Genomic DNA, 22048 nt, shown 5'->3' with positions numbered 1-22048 from the left:
ATGTCAGATCAGTGATCTGACAGAGTGCTGTGCAAACTGTCAGATCACTGATCTGTGATGTCCCCCCCTGGGACAAAGTAAAAAAGTAAAAAAAAAAATTTCCAAATGTGTAAAAAAAATAAAAAAAAATATTCCAAAATAATGAAAAAAAAAAAAAATATATTATTCCCATAAATACATTTCTTCATCTAAATAAAAAAAACCAATAAAAGTACACATATTTAGTATCGCCGCGTCCGTAACGACCCGACCTATAAAACTGTCCCACTAGTTAACCCCTTCAGTAAACACCGTAAGAAAAAAAAAAAAAAAACGAGGCAAAAAACAACGCTTTATTATCATACCGCCGAACAAAAAGTGGAATAACACGCGATCAAAAGGACAGATATAAATAACCATGGTACCGCTGAAAGCGTCATATTGTCCCGCAAAAAAAGAGCCGCCATACAGCATCATCAGCAAAAAAATAAAAAAGTTATAGTCCTGAGAATAAAGCGATGCAAAAATAATTATTTTTTCTGTAAAATAGTTTTTATCGTATAAAAGCACCAAACCATAAAAAAATGATATAAATGAGGTATCGCTGTAATCGTACTGACCCGAAGAATAAAACTGATTTATCAATTTTACCAAACGCGGAACGGTATAAACGCCTCCCCCAATAGAAATTCATGAATAGCTGGCTTTTGGTCATTCTTCCTCACAAAAATCGGAATAAAAAGCGATAAAAAAATGTCACGTGCCCAAAAATGTTTTCAATAAAAACGTCAACTCGTCCCGCAAAAAACAAGACCTCACATGACTCTGTGGACCAAAATATGGAAAAATTATAGCTCTCAAAATGTGGTATTGCAAAAAATATTTTTTGCAATAAAAAGGGTCTTTCAGTGTGTGACGGCTGCCAATCATAAAAATCCGCTAAAAAACTCGCTATAAAAGTAAATCAAACCCCCCTTCATCACCCCCTTAGTTAGGGAAAAATTAAAAAAAAAGTATTTATTTCCATTTTCCCATTAGGGCTAGGGTTAGGGCTAGGGTTAGGGCTAGGGCTAGGGTTAGGGCTAGGGTTAGGGCTAGGGTTAGGGCTAGGGCTAGTGTTAGGGCTAGGGCTAGGGTTAGGGTTAGGGCTAGGGTTAGGGCTAGGGCTAGGGTTAGGGCTAGGGTTAGGGCTAGGGTTAGGGCTAGGGTTAGGGCTAGGGTTAGGGCTAGGGTTAGGGCTAGGGTTAGGGTTGGGGCTACAGTTAGGGTTGGGGCTAAAGTTAGGGTTAAGATTACATTTACAGTTGGGAATAGGGTTGGGATTAGGGTTAGGGGTGTGTCAGGGTTAGAGGTGTGGTTAGGGTTACCGTTGGAATTAGGGTTAGGGGTGTGTTTAGATTAGGGTTTCAGTTATAATTGGGGGGTTTCCACTGTTTCGGCACATCAGGGGCTCTCCAAACACGACATGGCGTCCGATCTCAATTCCAGCCAATTCTGCGTTGAAAAAGTAAAACAGTGCTCCTTCCCTTCCGAGCTCTCCTGTGTGCCCAAACAGGGGTTTACCCCAACATATGGGGTATCAGCGTACTCAGGACAAATTGGACAACTTTTGTGGACCAATTTCTCCTGTTACCCTTGGGAAAATACAAAACTGGGGGCTAAAAAATAATTTTTGTGGGAAAACAAAAAGATTTTTTATTTTCACGGCTCTGCGTTATAAACTGTAGTGAAACACTTGGGGGTTCAAAGTTCTCACAACACATCTAGATAAGTTAATTGAGGGGTCTAGTTTCCAATATGGGGTCACTTGTGGGGGGTTTCTACTGTTTAGGTACATTAGGGGCTCTGCAAACGCAATGTGACGCCTGCAGACCAATCCATCTAAGTCTGCATTCCAAATGATGCTCCTTCCCTTCCGAGCCCTCCCATGCGCCCAAACGGTGGTTCCCCCCCACATATCGGGTATCAGCGTACTCAGGACAAATTGGACAACAACATTTAGGGTCCAATTTCTCCTGCTAACCTTGGAAAAATACAAAACTGGGGGCTAAAATATAATTTTTGTGGAAAAAAAAATATTTTTTATTTGCATGGCTCTGCGTTATAAACTGTAGTGAAATACTTGGGGGTTCAAAGCTCTCACAACACATCAAGATGAGTTCCTTAGGGGGTCTACTTTCCAAAATGGTGTCACTTGTGGGGGGTTTCTACTGTTTAGGTACATTAGGGGCTCTGCAAACGCAATGTGACGCCTGCAGACCATTCCATCTAAGTCTGCATTCCAAATGGCGCTCCTTCCCTTCCGAACCCTCCCATGCGCCCAAACGGTGGTTCCCCCCCACATATGGGGTATCAGCGTACTCAGGACAAATTGGACAACAACTTTTGGGGTCCAATTTCTCCTGTTACCCTAGGGAAAATACAAAACTGGGGGCTAAAAAATAATTTTTGTGGGAAAACAAAAAGATTTTTTATTTTCACGGCTCTGCGTTATAAACTGTAGTGAAACACTTGGGGGTTCAAAGTTCTCACAACACATCTAGATAAGTTCATTGAGGGGTCTAGTTTCCAATATGGGGTCACTTGTGGGGGGTTTCTACTGTTTAGGTACATTAGGGGCTCTGCAAACGCAATGTGACGCCTGCAGACCAATCCATCTAAGTCTGCATTCCAAATGATGCTCCTTCCCTTCCGAACCCTCCCATGCGCCCAAACGGTGGTTCCCCCCCACATATCGGGTATCAGCGTACTCAGGACAAATTGGACAACAACTTTTGGGGTCCAATTTCTCCTGTTACCCTAGGGAAAATACAAAACTGGGGGCTAAAAAATAATTTTTGTGGGAAAAAAATTTTGTTTTATTTTTATGGCTCTGCATTATAAACTTCTGTGAAGCCCTTGGTGGGTCAAAGTGCTCACCACACATCCAGATAAGTTCCTTAGGGGGTCTACTTTCCAAAATGGTGTCACTTGTGGGGGGTTTCAATGTTTAGGCACATCAGTGGCTCTCCAAACGCAACATGGCGTCCCATCTCAATTTCTGTCAATTTTGCATTGAAAAGTCAAACTGCGCTCCTTCCCTTCCGAGCTCTCCCATGCGCCCAAACAGTGGTTTACTGCCACATATGGGGTATCAGCGTACTCAGGACAAATTGGACAACAACTTTTGAGGTCCAATTTCTTCTCTTACCCTTGGAAAAATAAAAAATTGGGGGCAAAAATATAATTTTTGTGAAAAAATATGATTTTTTATTTTTACGGTTCTGCATTATAAACTTCTGTGAAGCACTTGGTGGGTCAAAGTGCTCACCACACCTCTAGATAAGTTCCTTAGGGGGTCTACTTTCCAAAATGGTGTCACTTGTGGGGGGTTTCAATGTTTAGGCACATCAGTGGCTCTCCAAACGCAACATGGCGTCCCATCTCAATTTCTGTCAATTTTGCATTGAAAAGTCAAACTGCGCTCCTTCCCTTCCGAGCTCTCCCATGCGCCCAAACAGTGGTTTACTGCCACATATGGGGTATCAGCGTACTCAGGACAAATTGGACAACAACTTTTGAGGTCCAATTTCTTCTCTTACCCTTGGAAAAATAAAAAATTGGGGGCAAAAATATAATTTTTGTGAAAAAATATGATTTTTTATTTTTACGGTTCTGCATTATAAACTTCTGTGAAGCACTTGGTGGGTCAAAGTGCTCACCACACATCCAGATAAGTTCCTTAGGGGATCTACTTTCCAAAATGGTGTCACTTGTGGGGGGTTTCAATGTTTAGGCACATCAGTGGCTCTCCAAACGCAACATGGCGTCCCATCTCAATTCCTGTCAATTTTGCATTGAAAAGTCAAATAGCGCTCCTTCCCTTCCGAGCTCTCCCATGCGCCCAAACAGTGGTTTACTGCCACATATGGGGTATCAGCGTACTCAGGACAAATTGGACAACAACTTTTTGGGTCCAATTTCTCCTGTTACCCTTGGTAAAATAAAACAAATTGGAGCTGAAGTAAATTTTTTGTGTAAAAAAGTTAAATGTTCATTTTTATTTAAACATTCCAAAAATTCCTATTAAACACCTGAAGGGTTAATAAACTTCTTGAATGTGGTTTTGAGCACCTTGAGGGGTGCAGTTTTTAGAATGGTGTCACACTTGGGTATTTTCTATCATATAGACCCCTCAAAATGACTTCAAATGAGACGTGGTCCCTAAAAAAAAATGGTGTTGTAAAAATGAGAAATTGCTGGTCAACTTTTAACCCTTATAACTCCCTAACAAAAAAAAAAATTGGTTCCAAAATTATGCTGATGTAAAGGAGACATGTGGGAAATGTTACTTATTAAGTATTTTGTGTGACATATCTCTGTGATTTAATTGCATAAAAATTCAAAGTTTGAAAATTGCGAAATTTTCAAAATTTTCGCCAAATTTCCGTTTTTTTCACAAATAAACGCAGGTACTATCAAAGAAATTTTACCACTATCATGAAGTACAATATGTCACGAGAAAACAGTGTCAGAATCACCAGGATCCGTTGAAGCGTTTCGGAGTTATAACCTCATAAAGGGACAGTGGTCAGAATTGTAAAAATTGGCCTGGTCATTAACGTGCAAACCACCCTTGGGGGTAAAGGGGTTAAGGTTGGCTCTATCTGGACTTCCACCCCTACGAGGGGGTACCAGCTCATACGAGCAGCGTGAGCACAGTCTGACCAGGCGGTAGAACGAGTTTAGCTGAGACAGGGACTATCACTTTTCCTAAGACTTTCCCTTCACTAGAGGTTTCTTGGGTCTGGGCAACCTGTATCAATTCTTGAAACACATTCCTCTGGGGAGGTCGTGGGCTCAATCAGTTCAGGAAAGCATCTGGTGACTCGCTGATCAAGAGAGTCCCGAGTTCTTTCAGCACATTCATCCCTAAGCTCACTGCAGGTCCTTTGCCAGGGTCTGTGGCGGTCAACACAACTCCTTTCCAAACCACATCTTTGTCATACACTGTAATTTACATCCATACCACCCCTGCAACCGGGATGGGCAACTGCTTGGCCACCGTTAACTTAATCCTTGGGCCCCGTTCGGGCCATGTCGCCTCAGGAAAATAACATCTAAAATACATTTCTGGCACAGTGGTCACTTGGGAACCGGTATCAACTAGACAGCGGATGGCTTGACCATCCATTTCAGCCTAAACGAGGAGGCTTAGGGAAATTTAAACTTCGTGACTGCCTTCTCTTCTCCTTGGCTTCTCAGGCTCTAGGCGGCGTCCCCCAGCCATGGATCCCACTAGATTTAACGGCTGACGAGGTAAGGACCATCTCCATCTCGCACAGCCTTGGGCATAGTGTCCGGCATTTCCACACTTGAAACAAGTAGGATCCCATTCTGCACGGGGTTGTCCCATTCCCTTGCGATGTTCAATGGGCAAGCGGGACTCTGATTCAATCCTGTCTCTAGGCATACTCGAAGCTGCAGTGGGGGCTATTCTGAGGCTGGACCACTCTTCCCGAATTTCCCGTATTTCCTTCTGAATTTCTCGGGTCCACTCTGGTTTAGCCGCAGATGAGGTGGGTACCTCACTACTCCAGGTCATCTCTGCCAAGGCTGCTGTCCCCTGCTCCTGTTCTCTTACACGTGTTTCTGCCCCAATTTCTAGGAGGGTCATACGCGGTTTGGCACGCAGGCACTCCCGCAGAGCTTGCTTAAGCGAGTCCCTGAGGCCCGACACAAACTGGTCCCTCAATATCCCTTCAGGGGCCTCACTCCTATTACCCCCATGTCATCCCATCTGGCAATATGCGTGTGCACCTCTTGTAATGCATTAATGTATTGCGTCACTGACTCCCCCTCCCTCTGAACACGGCGGAACAATCGCATCCGCAACTCTCTAACATTGGTGGGATCCCCATGCATCTCTTCTAAAATCTGTAACACCTTGTTCAAAGTGTCCTGTTCATGAGGGCGGGCAAAACATTACAGTACGTCTAGCTTCACCGTCCAGGGTTATCAGAGCAATCTCTGCCTGTATAGCAGGGGTCACAGGATGCATCTTCAACATGCCTTTAATCTGCTCACTCCAGTCCCACAGCATCAAATTACTCCCCATGAATTTAGAGAGATCGCTAAGCGTGGCCCTCAGCGGCAAGCTGCACTTCGGGGCTTCCATGACAGATTGGTCTGCTGCCTCTGTGTTCGTAGACTGCCTCCTGCCGACTACGCCAAATGTGAGCAGGTGTGGGAATGCAGTAATGCACAGATTACAGAACCAGGCTGTATAACAAGGTTATTTAATTGGCTAACAAAGGAAAGGGGTAGCAATAGTCTCCTGGCAGGGAGCTGATAACATTAACCAATGGATAGTAACGAGGGAAGTAAAGGGTTAACGCAACAGTCTGATAAGTGAATGGCACTTATCATGGTCTTCTCTGGTCCTAATTCAAATGCAATCTGATGGGGGTTGTAGTACAGGCAACGGCCAGTGTAGGGTCCTCCGATGGGGTCCAAGTTTAACGATCCGTCTTCTGGTGGCAACAGGCAGTCTCCGGTTTTACCCGCTGAGCCCCCAGACCATAAGCCCTCGCAATCAAAGTGGGAAAAGATGCAGAAGCCTGTGTACCAACCGTGGGGTGATGTGTGCTAGCCAGCAAAGGGAACTGCACTTCAATGTCCTGTAACTGGCCTACGCTTCTCTGCACATGCGTGGTAACATAGTAACATAGTAACATAGTTAGTAAGGCCGAAAAAAGACATTTGTCCATCCAGTTCAGCCTATATTCCATCATAATAAATACCCAGATCTACGTCCTTCTACAGAACCTAATAATTGTATGATACAATATTGTTCTGCTCCAGGAAGACATCCAGGCCTCTCTTGAACCCCTCGACTGAGTTTGCCATCACCACCTCCTCAGGCAAGCAATTCCAGATTCTCACTGCCCTAACAGTAAAGAATCCTCTTCTATGTTGGTGGAAAAACCTTCTCTCCTCCAGACGCAAAGAATGCCCCCTTGTGCCCGTCACCTTCCTTGGTATAAACAGATCCTCAGCGAGATATTTGTATTGTCCCCTTATATACTTATACATGGTTATTAGATCGCCCCTCAGTCGTCTTTTTTCTAGACTAAATAATCCTAATTTCGCTAATCTATCTGGGTATTGTAGTTCTCCCATTCCCTTTATTAACCCTCCGTCACATACAACTGATCTGACAGGCGCTTCTCTTTTACTTTCATTTCTCCTTCCTCACCAGATTGTGAGGAAACCCCCTCCCTCCAGGTAGTCTCCTGTCTCTTGAAGGTCTGTGAAACCTGATATCACAGTTGGATTTCAGAGCTTCAGGGGAGAGGATATAGCTGCACAGATCTCTCAGGCTCATTGTATGTGAATACGTCACATTCAGTAAGGTTGGTATTTTATGTTTTTATTCATCACAATAGTTTATTTAGCTTGTTTTATGAATGTATAGCACAAAATGTGAGGATATTTCATAGAAATAAGGGAGATTTTATAAAAGAAAGTGTGCTGCTCAGGCATATACAGTAGTTCCCTAACATATTCCTTCTCTTGCTTCAGATTATCTGCTGAAATGGAGAGGAAAATGTACAATTTATCCAAACAACTTAATGTTGAGGAAGTAACAAACATGCTGATAGATGATAGAGACCTCACACTGAATGAGGATTTAGGAGAGGAAAGTGAGATTGATTCTCATGATGAGGTGGAAGAATGTGTCCTGGATTCTGAAACAGAGCAAGATGGTGACAGTGGTGAGGATGAAGAAGTTGGATCATATTATATTGGAAAAGATAAAAATACTAAATGGAACAAGAAGCCATTCCAGAAAAAACGTACTTCTTCTATCAACACTTCATGATGATGCTGCCATCGATCCTGGGACTGGGGCAGAAAAAACCCCGGAGATAATTACATTTTACAATGCCACCAAAGGGAGTGTGGATACAGCAGATCAGATGTGCTCCACTTTCAACGTCAGCAGAAACATCAAACGCTGGCCAATGGTCATATTTTTTGCTATGTTGAATTTGGGTGGTATAAATTCACAAGTAATTTATCTTGAAAACAAGCTTGAACCACTCCGTAGACGATTGTATCTGAAAAAATTGGCCCATGAACTAGTACTTGGAGAGCTACGCAGGAGAAGCGTGAAAACAATCGGTATCCCCTCTCGCCTTCAAGTTCAGCTCAAAAGGTTCCGCCCAGAAGATGATGGTGAAAAGTCACCATCTGCACCACCTCACAAAAGAAGGAGATGCACCACCTGCCAAACGGAAAGCGGAACCAGAAGGCTTTCAAATTATGAATGTCTCAAATGTCATAAAGCAATTTGCCTGACACATGCAAAAATGGTGTGTAATTCTTGCTATTTGCTCTGCAAGTGTGACTTTTCTGGGGAAACCTCAGCATCTACTTGTGATTGAATATGTTTTTAATAGTACTTAAGGTACCTTAAAATTAAGTTTGTGTTCAAAAATTTTCTTTGTACATTTTTTTGAGAGAGTCGAACTGGGGACTATTTGGCGGGAGTTTTGATAAGTTGGTATTTCATAGTTATTAGTTTTATGTTAAGTAAATGTTTTTTTTTGCAACTGATTATGTGTAGTCTCTTTTATTACATCCCTATGAAGGTCACTGATCACTTTTAGAGCACTGAAATTGCAAACATTAGATATTATAGGTATTTTTCCAGCAGGCGCCTGACAGGCACATTGTATGTGAACTCGTTAGTCCGAATATTGTATGTGACGGAGGGTTAATTTTGTTGCCCTCCTTTGTACTCTCTCTAGTTCCATTATATCCTTCCTGAGCACCGGTGCCCAAAACTGGACACAGTACTCCATGTGCGGTCTAACTAGGGATTTGTACAGAGGCAGTATAATGCTCTCATCATGTGTATCCAGACCTCTTTTAATGCACCCCATGATCCTGTTTGCCTTGGCAGCTGCTGCCTGGCACTGGCTGCTCCAGGTAAGTTTATCATTAACTAGGATCCCCAAGTCCTTCTCCCTGTCAGATTTACCCAGTGGTTTCCCGTTCAGTGTGTAATGGTGATATTGATTCCCTCTTCCCATGTGTATAACCTTACATTTATCATTGTTAAACCTCATCTGCCACCTTTCAGCCCAAGTTTCCAACTTATCCAGATCCATCTGTAGCAGAATACTATCTTCTCTTGTATTAACTGCTTTACATAGTTTTGTATCATCTGCAAATATCGATATTTTACTGTGTAAACCTTCTACCAGATCATTAATGAATATGTTGAAGAGAACAGGTCCCAATACTGACCCCTGCGGTACCCCACTGGTCACAGCGACCCAGTTAGAGGCTATACCATTTATAACCACCCTCTGCTTTCTATCACTTAGCCAGTTACTAACCCATTTACACACATTTTCCCCCAGACCAAGCATTCTCATTTTGTGTACCAACCTCTTGTGCGGCACGGTATCAAACGCTTTGGAAAAATCGAGATATACCACGTCCAATGACTCACCGTGGTCCAGCCTATAGCTTACCTCTTCATAAAAACTGATTAGATTGGTTTGACAGGAGCGATTTCTCATAAACCCATAAACCCATAAACCCCGTGGTCTTATGCTTAGCCAGGCACGTAGCGCTCCGCACACTCACTGTCTTGCTGGAGCAGTCAGGAGATCTCGGCTGCAATACGTCTCCACGTTGTCTGTCATCCTGCAGAGCACGCCTGCTTCTGCTCGCGCTGCCGCCCAGAAACTAACTCATTTACGCGCTTTTTGCTCTGTTTCTGGCTAAACATGCCCCCTCTTCCCTGGTCATGTGACCTGTCAGGTTCTCTATTCCTTCCCCCAGGCAACATGGGACGCAGCCTCGACAGTTCTGGACCTGGCTCAGTACAGGTACCCGCAGTCTGGTCTTTCTCCTTACAATGGCAAGAATATTAGTCAGATAGCAAAGTCAGAACCAGGAGGTCAGAGAAAATACAAAATTAGAAGACGCAAATGTATTCAGTAAACAAGCAGGGTAAGAAAAGAAAACAAATACACAAGCTAGAAGCTGATCACAGAGGACTGGATCAGAGGAGAACAAGGCTATATCTGGCAGCTTCCAGTAATATGTTTTGGGCTTTAGTAGGGTGTGGGAGTGGTGCTTTCCAATTAGCTGAAGTATGGAGCAGATTACTTCAGCTGGACAGCACACACACCCATACTGCCAAACTGAATGCTAAGGCCGGCGTCACACTAGCGTATTGCATCCGATGCGAGAGCATCGGATGCGATATGCTAATGACCCTCGGCTCCTGCTCGCAGCAGAACAGGAGCCGTGTCATCCGTCTGTGCTCCGATTCTCTCGCACAGGGAGGATCGGAGCACAGCTGCGGAGGAGGCGGAGAAATGACTTTCTCCATCTCCTCCATTGCTGGGGTCCGCTTATAGCGCACATCACTCGGATGTTATCCGAGTGGTGTGCGCTGTCTCACGCGCACCCATAGGCTTATATGGGTGCGAGTGTGCCGCGAGTGAGCTGCGATTGTCTCGGACCGAGGAAAACGGCCGACAAAAAGTCGGCTGCTGGGAGCGGCCCCATAACTTAATATTGGTCCGAGTGCAATGCGATTTTTTATCGCATTGCACTCGGCCGTTTTAAACGCCAGTGTGACGCCGGCCTTATACTGGTCCCAGGCACTCTTAATCTTTTTCACTGGACAGATCCTGTGCCATCGAGATCTTCTGGTTCCCATGTGTCATCAATTACCAGCACCATCTGTGGAATGAACAAGTCGACTTCAGGTGACAAAAGAAGACATAGCAGAAGCAGATCCCAAAGGAGATGGAACACTATTTGCAGAAGCCCTAATGTAAAGGCAGGAAACTATAGCAGTATAAATTCCCATAAAGTGACTCCATTTTGGAAATTATTACCCTCAATAAATTAATCTTTAGAAGCAGGTAGTATTTTGACTCCAAAGACACTTTCTGGAAATTAGCACGCAGTGGATGTTGGAGAGTGAAAATTGCACATTTGCCGTTTATTACCGAACACATAGTGCCAAGATTATGCTCCAGGATACACGTACAAACACACAGCAAATTAAGTGGGGTCTTCTTACTATAGTAATGCCAAATACAGGTCCTTCTCAAAAAATTAGCATATAGTGTTAAATTTCATTATTTACCATAATGTAATGATTACAATTAAACTTTCATATATTATAGATTCATTATCCACCAACTGAAATTTGTCAGGTCTTTTATTGTTTTAATACTGATGATTTTGGCATACAACTCCTGATAACCCAAAAAACCTGTCTCAATAAATTAGCATATCAAGAAAAGGTTCTCTAAACGACCTATTACCCTAATCTTCTGAATCAACTAATTAACTCTAAACACATGCAAAAGATACCTGAGGCTTTTATAAACTCCCTGCCTGGTTCATTACTCAAAACCCCCATCATGGGTAAGACTAGCGACCTGACAGATGTCAAGAAGGCCATCATTGACACCCTCAAGCAAGAGGGTAAGACCCAGAAAGAAATTTCTCAACAAATAGGCTGTTCCCAGAGTGCTGTATCAAGGCACCTCAATGGTAAGTCTGTTGGAAGGAAACAATGTGGCAGAAAACGCTGTACAACGAGAAGAGGAGACCGGACCCTGAGGAAGATTGTGGAGAAGGACCGATTCCAGACCTTGGGGAACCTGAGGAAGCAGTGGACTGAGTCTGGTGTGGAAACATCCAGAGCCACCGTGCACAGGCGTGTGCAGGAAATGGGCTACAGGTGCCGCATTCCCCAGGTAAAGCCACTTTTGAACCATAAACAGCGGCAGAGGCGCCTGACCTGGGCTACAGAGAAGCAGCACTGGACTGTTGCTAAGTGGTCCCAAGTACTTTTTTCTGATGAAAGCAAATTTTGCATGTCATTCGGAAATCAAGGTGCCAGAGTCTGGAGGAAGACTGGGGAGAAGGAAATGCCAAAATGCCTGAAGTCCAGTGTCAAGTACCCACAGTCAGTGATGGTGTGGGGTGCCATGTCAGCTGCTGGTGTTGGTCCACTGTGTTTCATCAAGGGCAGGGTCAATGCAGCTAGCTATCAGGAGATTTTGGAGCACTTCATGCTTCCATCGGCTGAAATGCTTTATGGAGATGAAGATTTCATTTTTCAGCACGACCTGGCACCTGCTCACAGTGCCAAAACCACTGGTAAATGGTTTACTGACCATGGTATTACTGTGCTCAATTGGCCTGCCAACTCTCCTGACGCAAGACCCAACACTCTGGATGAGCTTAAGGCCGCTATTGAAGCATCCTGGGCCTCCATAACATCTCAGCAGTGTCACAGGCTGATTGCCTCCATGCCACGCCGCATTGAAGCAGTCATTTCTGCCAAAGGATTCCCGACCAAGTATTGAGTGCATAACTGAACATTATTATTTGTTGGTTTTTTTGTTTGTTATTAAAAAACACTTTTATTTGATTGGATGGGTGAAATATGCTAATTTATTGAGACAGGTTTTTTGGGTTATCAGGAGTTGTATGCCAAAATCATCAGTATTAAAACAATAAAAGACCTGACAAATTTCAGTTGGTGGATAATGAATCTATAATATATGAAAGTTTAATTGTAATCATTACATTATGGTAAATAATGAAATTTAACACTATATGCTAATTTTTTGAGAAGGACCTGTACATGGATGCTAAATATGGTTTGGACATATTGTAAGGCTCAGAAGTGAGGGGAGATTTGACTTTAGAAGAACAGATATTGCTGGATTGGATTATGGAAGCCATGTTGCTTTTCAGAAGCCTTTGAGTCACTGAGGGTATATGCACACGCTGCGGATTTTGCTGCGGATCCGCAGCGGTTTCCCAATGCGTTTACAGTATAATGTAAACCTATGGGAAACAAAATCTGCAGTGCACACGCTGCGGAAAAAAAGCGCGGAAACGCAGCGGTTTACATTCCGCAGCATGTCAATTCTTTGTGCGGATTCCACTGCCCGTTAACACCTGCTCCAATGAAAAACTGAAAGGTGTAAAACCGTAGTGGAATCCGCAATAGAAACCGCGATAAATCCGCAGGAAAAACCGCAGCGCTTTTGCACTGCGGATTTATCAAATGTGCACATACCCTAATAATGTGGAAACCTCTTTTTTTTACTGACGGATGATTGACCTGAGTGGGGACTTGTTTTTGTGAGATAGTTAGAAGTTTTTATTGGTAATATTTTCGCCTACATAACATTGGTGACTTTTTATTCCATATTTGGGAGGCAGAATGAACAAAACAGTTCAACACCACACTCTACTGGTTAATGCTATGAGGTGTTCTGTTATACAGTGAGCTGTTATTGCCTTGGTGAATAATTTAACCCCTTCCCGACCCATGACGCCACGTAGGCGTCATGAAAGTCAGGTGCCAATCCGACCCATGACGCCTATGTGGCGTCATGGAAAGATTGCGTCCCTGCAGATCGGGTGAAAGGGTTAACTCCCATTTCACCCGATCTGCAGGGACAGGGGGAGTGGTAGTTTAGCCCAGGGGGGGTGGCTTCACCCCCCTGTGGCTACGATCGCTCTGATTGGCTGTTGAAAGTGAAACTGCCAATCAGAGCGATTTGTAATATTTCACCTATTATAACTGGTGAAATATTACAATCCAGCCATGGCCGATGCTGCAATATCATCGGCCATGGCTGGAAACACTAATGTGCCCCCACCCCACCGATCGCCCCCCCAGCCCTCCGATCTGTCCGGTACACTGCTCCGGCTCCCCTCCGTCCTGTGCTCCGCTCCCCCCGTGCTCTTGTCCGCTCCCCCCGTGCTCAAATCACCCCCCCTGCACTCCGATCCACCCCCCCGTGCTCCGTTCCACCCCCCGTGCTCCGTTCCACCCCCCCATGCTCCGTTCCATTCCCCCCCCGTGCTCCGTTCCACCCCCGTGCTCCGTTCCACCCCTCCTGCGCTCCGATCCACCCCCCCATGCTCCGATTCCCCCCCCCCGTGCCCCCCCACCCAATCATACTTACCGATCCTGCCGGGGTCCGTCCGTCTTCTCCCTGGGCGCCGCCACCTTCCAAAATGGCGGGCGCATGAGCAGTGCGCCCGCCGAATCTGCCGGCCGGCAGATTCTTTCCAAAGTGCATTTTGATCACTGAGATATAGTCTATCACAGTGATCAAAATAAAAAAAATTATAAATGACCCCCCTCCTTTGTCACCCCCATAGGTAGGGACAATAAAAAAAATAAAGAATTTTTTTTTTCCACTAATCTTAGAATAGGGTTAGGGTTAGGGCTAGGGCTAGGGTTAGGATTAGGGTTTCGGTATGTACACACGTATTCTGGTCCTCTGCGGATTTTTCCGCTGCGGATTTGATAAATCCGCAGTGCTAAACCGCTGCGGATTTATGGCGGATTTACCGCGTTTTTTCTGCGCATTTCACTGCGGTTTTACAACTGCGATTTTCTATTTGAGCAGTTGTAAAACCGCTGCGGAATCCGCACAAAGAAGTGACATGCTGCGGAATGTAAACCGCTGCGTTTCTGTGCAGTTTTTCTGCAGCATGTGTACAGCGATTTTTGTTTCCCATAGGTTTACATTGAACTGTAAACTCATGGGAAACTGCTGTGGATCCGCAGCGTTTTCCACAGCGTGTGCACATACCTTTAGAATTAGGCTATGTGCACACGGAGCGGATTTGGCTGCGGATCCGCAGCGGATTGGCCGCTGCGGATTTGCAGCAGTGTTCCATCAGGTTTACAGTACCATGTAAACCTATGGAAAACCAAATCCGCTGTGCCCATGGTGCGGAAAATACCGCGCGGAAACGCTGCGTTGTATTTTCCGCAGCATGTCAATTCTTTGTGCGGATTCCGCAGCGTTTTACACCTGTTCCTCAATAGGAATCCGCAGGTGAAATCCGCACAAAAAACACTGGAAATCCGCGGAAAATCCGCAGGTAAAACGCAGTGCCTTTTACCCGCGGATTTTTCAAAAATGATGCTGAAAAATCTCACACGAATCCGCAACGTGGGCACATAGCCTTAGGGTTAGGGTTGGAATTAGGGTTGTGGTTAGGGTTGTGATTAGGGTTATGGCTACAGTTGGGATTAGAGTTAGGGGTGTGTTGGGGTTAGTGTTGGAGGTAGAATTGAGGGGTTACCACTGTTTAGGCACATCAGGGGTCTCCAAACGCAACATGGCGCCACCATTGATTCCAGCCAATCTCGTATTCAAAAAGTCAAATGGTGCTCCCTCAATTCTGAGCCCCGACGTGTGCCCAAACAGTGGTTTACCCCCACATATGTGGTACCAGCATACTCAGGATAAACTGCGCAACAATTACTGGGGTCCAATTTCTCCTGTTACCCTTGTGAAAATAAAAAAATGCTTGCTAAAACATCATTTTTGAGGAAAGAAAAATTATTTTTTATTTTCACAGCTCTGCGATGTAAACGTCTGTGAAGCACTTGGGGGTTCAAAGTGCTCACCACATATCTAGATAAGTTCCTTGGGGGGTCTAGTTTCTAAAATGGGGTCACTTGTGGGGGGTTTCTACTGTTTAGGCACACCAGGGGCTCTGCAAACGCAACGTGACACCCGCAGACCATTCCATCAAAGTCTGCATTTCAAAAGTCACTACTTCCCTTCTGAGCCCCGACGTGTGCCCAAACAGTGGTTTACCTCCACACATGGGGTATCAGCGTACTCAGGAGAAATTGGACAACAACTTTTGGGGTCAAATTTCTCCTGTTACCCTTGGGAAAATTAAAAAATTCTGGGCTAAATAATTATTTTTGAGGAAAGAAAACGTATTTATTATTTTCACGGCTCTGCATTATAAACTTCTATGAAGCACTTGGGGTTCAAAGTGCTCACCACACATCTAGATAAGTTCCTTTCGGGGTCTAGTTTCCAAAATGGGGTCACTTGTGGGGGGTTTCTACTGTTTAGCCACATCAGGGGCTCTGCAAACGCAACGTGACGCCCGCAGAGCATTCCATCAAAGTCTGCATTTCAAAAGGTCACTACTTCACTTCCGAGCCCTGGCATGTGTCCAAACAGTGGTTTACCCCCACATATGGGGTATCAGCGTACTCAGGAGAAACTGGACAACAACTTTTGGGGTCAAATTTCTCCTGTTACCCTTGGGAAAATAAAAAATTGCAGGCTAAAAGATCATTTTTGAGAAAATAATTTTTTTATTTATTTTCGTGGCTCTGCGTTATAAACTTCTGTGAAGCACTTGGGGGTTCAAAGTCCTCACCACACATCTAGATTAGTTCCTTTGGGGGTCTAGTTTCCAAAATGGGGTCATTTCTGGGGGATCTCCAATGCTTAGGCACACAGGGGCTCTCCAAACACGGCATGGTGTCCGCTAATGATTGGAGCTAATTTTCCATTTAAAAAGCCAAATGGCGTGCCTTCCCTTCCGAGCCCTGCCGTGCGCCCAAACAGTGGTTTACCCCCACATATGAGGTATCGGCGTACTCGGGAGAAATTGCCCAACAAATTTTATGATCCATTTTATCCTATTGCCCATGTGAAAATGAAAAAATTGAGGCGAAAAAAATTTTTTTGCGAAAAAAAGTACTTTTTCATTTTTACAGATCAATTTGTGAAGCACCTGAGGGTTTAAAGTGCTCACTAGGCATCTAGATAAGTTCTTTGGGGGGTCTAGTTTCCAAAATGGGGTCACTTGTGGGGGAGCGCCAATGTTTAGGCACACAGGGGCTCTCCAAACGCGACATGGTGTCCGCTAACGATGGCGATAATTTTTCATTCAAAAAGTCAAATGGCGCTCCTTCCCTTCCGAGCCTTACCATGTGCCCAAACAGTGGTTTACCCCCACATGTGAGGTATTGGTGTACTCAGGAGAAATTGCCCAATAAATTTTAGGATCCATTTTATCCTGTTGCCCATGTGAAAATTAAAAAATTGAGGCTAAAATAATTTTTTTGTGAAAAAAAAGTACTTTTTCATTTTTACGGATCAATTTGTGAAGCACCTGGGGGTTCAAAGTGCTCACTATGCATCTAGATAAGTTCCTTGGGGCGTCTAGTTTCCAAAATGGGGTCACTTGTGGGGGAGCTCCAATTTTTAGGCACACGGGGCTCTCCAAACGTGACATGGTGTCCGCTAAAGAGTGGAGCCAATTTTTCATTCAAAAAGTCAAATGGCGCTCCTTCCCTTCCAAGCCCTGCTGTGCGCCCAAACAGTGGTTTACCCCCACATATTAGGTATCAGCGTACTCAGGACAAATTGGACAACAACTTTCTTGGTTCAGTTTCTCCTTTACCATTGGGAAAATAAAAAAATTGTTGCTAAAAGATAATTTTTGTGACTAAAAAGTTAAATGTTCATTTTTTCCTTCCATGTTGCTTCTGCTGCTGTGAAGCACCTGAAGGGTTAATAAACTTCTTGAATGTGGTTTTGAGTACCTTGAGGGGTGCAGTTTTTAGAATGGTGTCACTTTTGGGTATTTTCAGCCATATAGACCCCTCAAACTGACTTCAAATGTGAGGTGGTCCCTAAAAAAAATGGTTTTGTAAATTTCGTTGTAAAAATGAGAAATCGCTGGTCAAATTTTAACCCTTGTAACTTCCTAGCAAAAAAAAATTTTGTTTCCAAAATTGTGCTGATGTAAAGTATACATGTGGGAAATGTTATTTATTAACTATTTTGTGTCACATAACTCTCTGGTTTAACAGAATAAAAATTCAAAATGTGAAAATTGCGAAATTTTCGCCAAATTTCCGTTTTTATCACAAACGCAGAATTTATTGACCTAAATTTACCACTTACATGAAGCCCAATATGTCACGAAAAAACAGTCTCAGAACCTCTAGGATCCGTTGAAGCGTTCCTGAGTTATTACCTCATAAAGGGACACTGGTCAGAATTGCAAAAAACGGCAAGGTCTTTAAGGTCAAAATAAGCTGGGTCATGAAGGGGTTAATATTTTTACATAACTTGCTATTTTTATGGATAGTTTAAGTATAAATGTTGAAAAATATAAAATTCAAGGATATGTTATTAAAAAATAATTGGTTTTATTCTTGGCAGATGGCTGTACCAGGAGATCAGGAGAACTAACATCTTCAATTTTTAAATCAGATGATCTTGAGATACCACAGGATACAATTGAAGTGAATGCCATTACTCCAGATATACCATCATCCCTTTACAACAAATATTTGTCATCTGATTCTTTAAAACAGGTCCTGTCTTCTGATTCATTACTGACTATTAAGGAAAATCAAAGTTGCAAAATAATCATTGAAACACAAATTGCTCCTAAACCAGAGGAGCAATTTTCAGGTTCGGAATGTGGAAATAGTTTTCCCATTGAAAAGTCTTTTTTTAAACATCAACAAATTCACACAGCAGAGAACAGCTTTTCTTGTTTCAAGTATGGGAGATGTTTTAACCAGAAATCAGATGTTGTTATACACCAAAGAACACACACGGGGGACAAGCCATTTTCATGTTCAGAATGTGGGAAATGTTTTACAGAGAAATCAAATTTTATCAGACATCAAAAAACTCACACAGGGGAAAAGCCCTTTTCATGTTCAGAATGTGGGAAACGCTTTATCCAGAAATCAGATGTTGTTATTCACCAAAGAACCCACACAGGCGAGAAGCCATTTTCATGTTCAGTATGTGGGAAATATTTTAGACAGAAAGGTAATCTTCTTATACACCAAATAACTCACACAGGGGAGAAACCGTTTTCATGTTCAGAATGTGGGAAATGTTTTAAATGGAAAACAAATCTTGATAGCCACCAGAGAACCCACATACGGGAGAAACCTTTTTCATGTTCAGAATGTGGGAAATGTTTTAACTGGAAAGCGCATCTTGATAGACACCAGAGAACCCACAGAGGTGAGAAGCCCTTTTCATGTCCAGAATGTGGGAAATGTTTTACAGAAAAATCTGGTCTTATCAAACATCAGAGAACTCACACAGGGAAAAAGCCATTTTCATGTTTAGAATGTGGGAAATGTTTTACAGAGAAATCAAGTCTTATCAAACATCAGAGAACTCACACTGGGGAGAAGCCTTTTTCATGTTCAGAATGTGGGAAATGTTTTAACCAGAAAACAGATGTTGTTATACACCAAAGAACACACACAGGGGAGAAGCCATTTTCATGTTCAGAATGTGGGAAATGTTTTAAATGGAAAACAAATCTTAATAGCCACCAAAGAACCCACAGACCGGAGAAGCCTTTTTCATGTTCAGAATGTGGGAAATGTTTTAAATTGAAAACAAATCTTGATAGCCACCAGAGAACCCACATACAAGAGAAGCCTTTTTCATGTTCAGAATGTGGGAAATGTTTTAACCGGAAAAGGTATCTTGATAACCACCAGAGAACCCACAGAGGGGAGAAACCTTTTTTATGTTCAGAATGTGGAAAATGTTTTACAGAAAAATCAAATCTTATCAAACATCAGAGAACTCATACAGGGGAGAAACCTTTTTCATGTTCAGAATGTGGGAAATGTTTTACCGAGAAATCAAATCTTGTCAAACATCAGAGAACTCACACAGGGGAGAAGCCTTTTTCGTGTTCAGAATGTGGGAAATGTTTTAACCAGAAATCAGTTGCTGTGAAGCACCAGAGAACCCACACAGGGTAGAAGACTTTTTCATGTTCAGAATGTGGGAAATGCTTTATACAGAAATCAAATCTTATTACACAGCAAAAAAACTCACATTAAGGAGAAACTTGTTTAGAGAGTGGGAGATTTTTCAACGCAAAATTGCATCTTGTTAGACATCAGAGCAGTCACACAAGGGAGAAGCCTTTTTCATATTCAGAATGTGGGTATGTTTTGACCATAAAGTGCATCTTGATAGCCACTGGAGAACCCACACTGGGGGAGGCCGCAACTACGACAAACTAGTCTTTGTAGACTAGAAAGGCCCCAGTTGCACAACTAAAAACACAACCTCTGACCTAACTCCCTAATAGGCCATGTAGGGGTTTTTCGTATCGCCATAGGAACCAAGTAAGGAGATCACAGTACACTGTCAAAAAGCGGAAAGGAAAGTGTGAAGTTTGATATGAAAATCCTGGGTGAAAAACTAAAACACATTCATAAAGGGTAAATGTGAAGAAACCAGATTGTACCTTAATTTGCCAGACGACTATGTTTTTGCAAATCAAGAAGAATTGACTTTTTATCTGTATATTGGCTTGTGGATTTAAAGGGACACTGTCACCTGGATTTGGAGGGAACAATCTTCAGCCATGGAGGCGGGGTTTTTGTGTTTTTGATTCACCCTTTGCTTACCCGCTGGCTGCATGCTGGCTGCAATATTGGATTGAAGTTCATTCTCTGTCCTCCATAGTACACGCCTGCGCTGTGCAAGATTGCCTTGTGCAGGCATGTACTACGGAGGACAGAGAATGAACTTTAATTCAATATTGCAGCCAGCAGGTAAGGAAAGGGTGAATCAAAAACCCCGCCTCCGTGGCTGAAGATTGTTCCCTCCAAATCCAGGTGACAGTGTCCCTTTAAGTGTTTATTTCTGGTGGGTCAAGATGACAGACTTGCAAACTGATAATAAGTCTGTAATAGTGACTTGTACATAGTGTGTTTATCTTTGTTTACTGTGTGCTGATATGCTAATTGTGTATTGTATTCTATTACCGGTTTGTTGATTTCGAAGGTAGATGGGTAAAGGCTGTGGGAGGGACTGAAGGACACTGGGTAATTCAAAAAATAGCTTGCATGCCTCGGGTATAAAAAGACTCAGAGCTACCAGCCGGACATTCTGGCTTTGGACCTTGTATGGACTCTATGGACTGTTCTCGGTCATCTACCTTTGCTTGTTGTTGCCTCTTTTCTGTGTGTATCACAGGTTGAATAGCGACCCTGGGAGCTCTGATGTAACATCTACCATCCCGGTGAGTCAGTGGAAGGGTGGGACGCTGTAATGTGTACCATCTTGGGAGTAATTGCTGGGACTGTTCTGTTTGCTATTGTGTGTTGTGGTTCAGTAAAGTATTGCCACACTGTTTTACCCTTGCCCTGTGTTGTCTGAGTAGCATTGTACCCACGTTTAATGGGAGAGCGAGCGTTAGGCAGGACGATCCCAGGTCCATGCGATTTCGGCTAGCAGACTTGGTCCCCCGTCGACACCCCGTTTCCCCACAGTAAAAAAGGCAAGCTAAGGAGAACCAAGAATAAATAGAACATGTATAACCTCCCTGAAGTCTAATAGTGGGAAAATGAAAAGGTGTGAAATCAAACAGACTCACTTCAAGAATAGAACAGGAGTTTACCAAGCAAGGTAAACCACTTACCTGAAGGCCTGGAACTCCTGAACAAGCATCCACCAAGAGGTATAGCAAGCAAGGAAGTGCAGTGAAGGGAAGGGTGAACATATAAAAACCCACCCAGAACTTGATAGGGCAAACCAAAACAGGAAAATGAGAAAAACTTGGAGAGGAGCAAATCAAGAAAGGAAAACGAAGACAATAGAAACCATAAGCATTTGGACAGAGAAGAAAAAGGAAACCATTGAGCAGATAGAAGAACTGACCATGCAGCAACAGGTCTCCTGATTGAATCTCCAAACTGAGTTATGACAGTACCTCCACTTCTACGAGAGGCCAGCAGACCCTCAGAAACCCCTGACATTGCAGATGCAACTTTCTCATGAAGCAATTTATACATACACACTTGGTCAAAATTGTTGGTACCCCTTGTTTAATGATAGAAAAACCCACAATGGTCCCAGAAATAGCTTAAATCTGTCAAAAGTAATAATAAATAAAAGATCTAGGAAAATGCACAAATGAAAGTTAGACATTGTTTTTCAACCAAGCTTCCACAGAATTAAAAAAAAGCCTCATGAAATAGGCCTGGACAGAAATGATGGTACCCCTGAAAATAATGTGAAATATTGTCCAGGCCTATTTCATGAGTTTTATTTTTTTTTTTAAATTCTGTGGAAGCATAGTTGAAAAGCAATGTCTGACTTTCATATGTTCATTTTCATAGATTTTTAAATTTATTATTACATATACAGTGGGGCAAAAAAGTATTTAGTCAGTC

The 22048-nt window shown here is 43.2% G+C and overlaps 1 protein-coding gene across 1 annotated transcript in view; it reads left to right on the top strand.

Moving 5' to 3' along the window:
- LOC138663672 (oocyte zinc finger protein XlCOF6-like) overlaps positions 1-21016 on the top strand; it is a 55970-nt gene extending 34954 nt beyond the window's left edge. Inside the window, exon 7 of the mRNA XM_069749959.1 lies at positions 18036-21016. Coding sequence (XP_069606060.1) covers positions 18036-19621 — 1586 coding nt within the window. The 3' untranslated portion in view covers positions 19622-21016. The remainder of the gene's footprint in view (positions 1-18035) is intronic.
- Positions 21017-22048: the final 1032 nt, after the last annotated feature.

This window comes from Ranitomeya imitator, chromosome 2, assembly GCF_032444005.1.
Source record: "Ranitomeya imitator isolate aRanImi1 chromosome 2, aRanImi1.pri, whole genome shotgun sequence".
NCBI classification, from domain to species: domain Eukaryota; kingdom Metazoa; phylum Chordata; class Amphibia; order Anura; family Dendrobatidae; genus Ranitomeya; species Ranitomeya imitator.
This window is presented reverse-complemented; position numbering and strand designations above follow the sequence as displayed.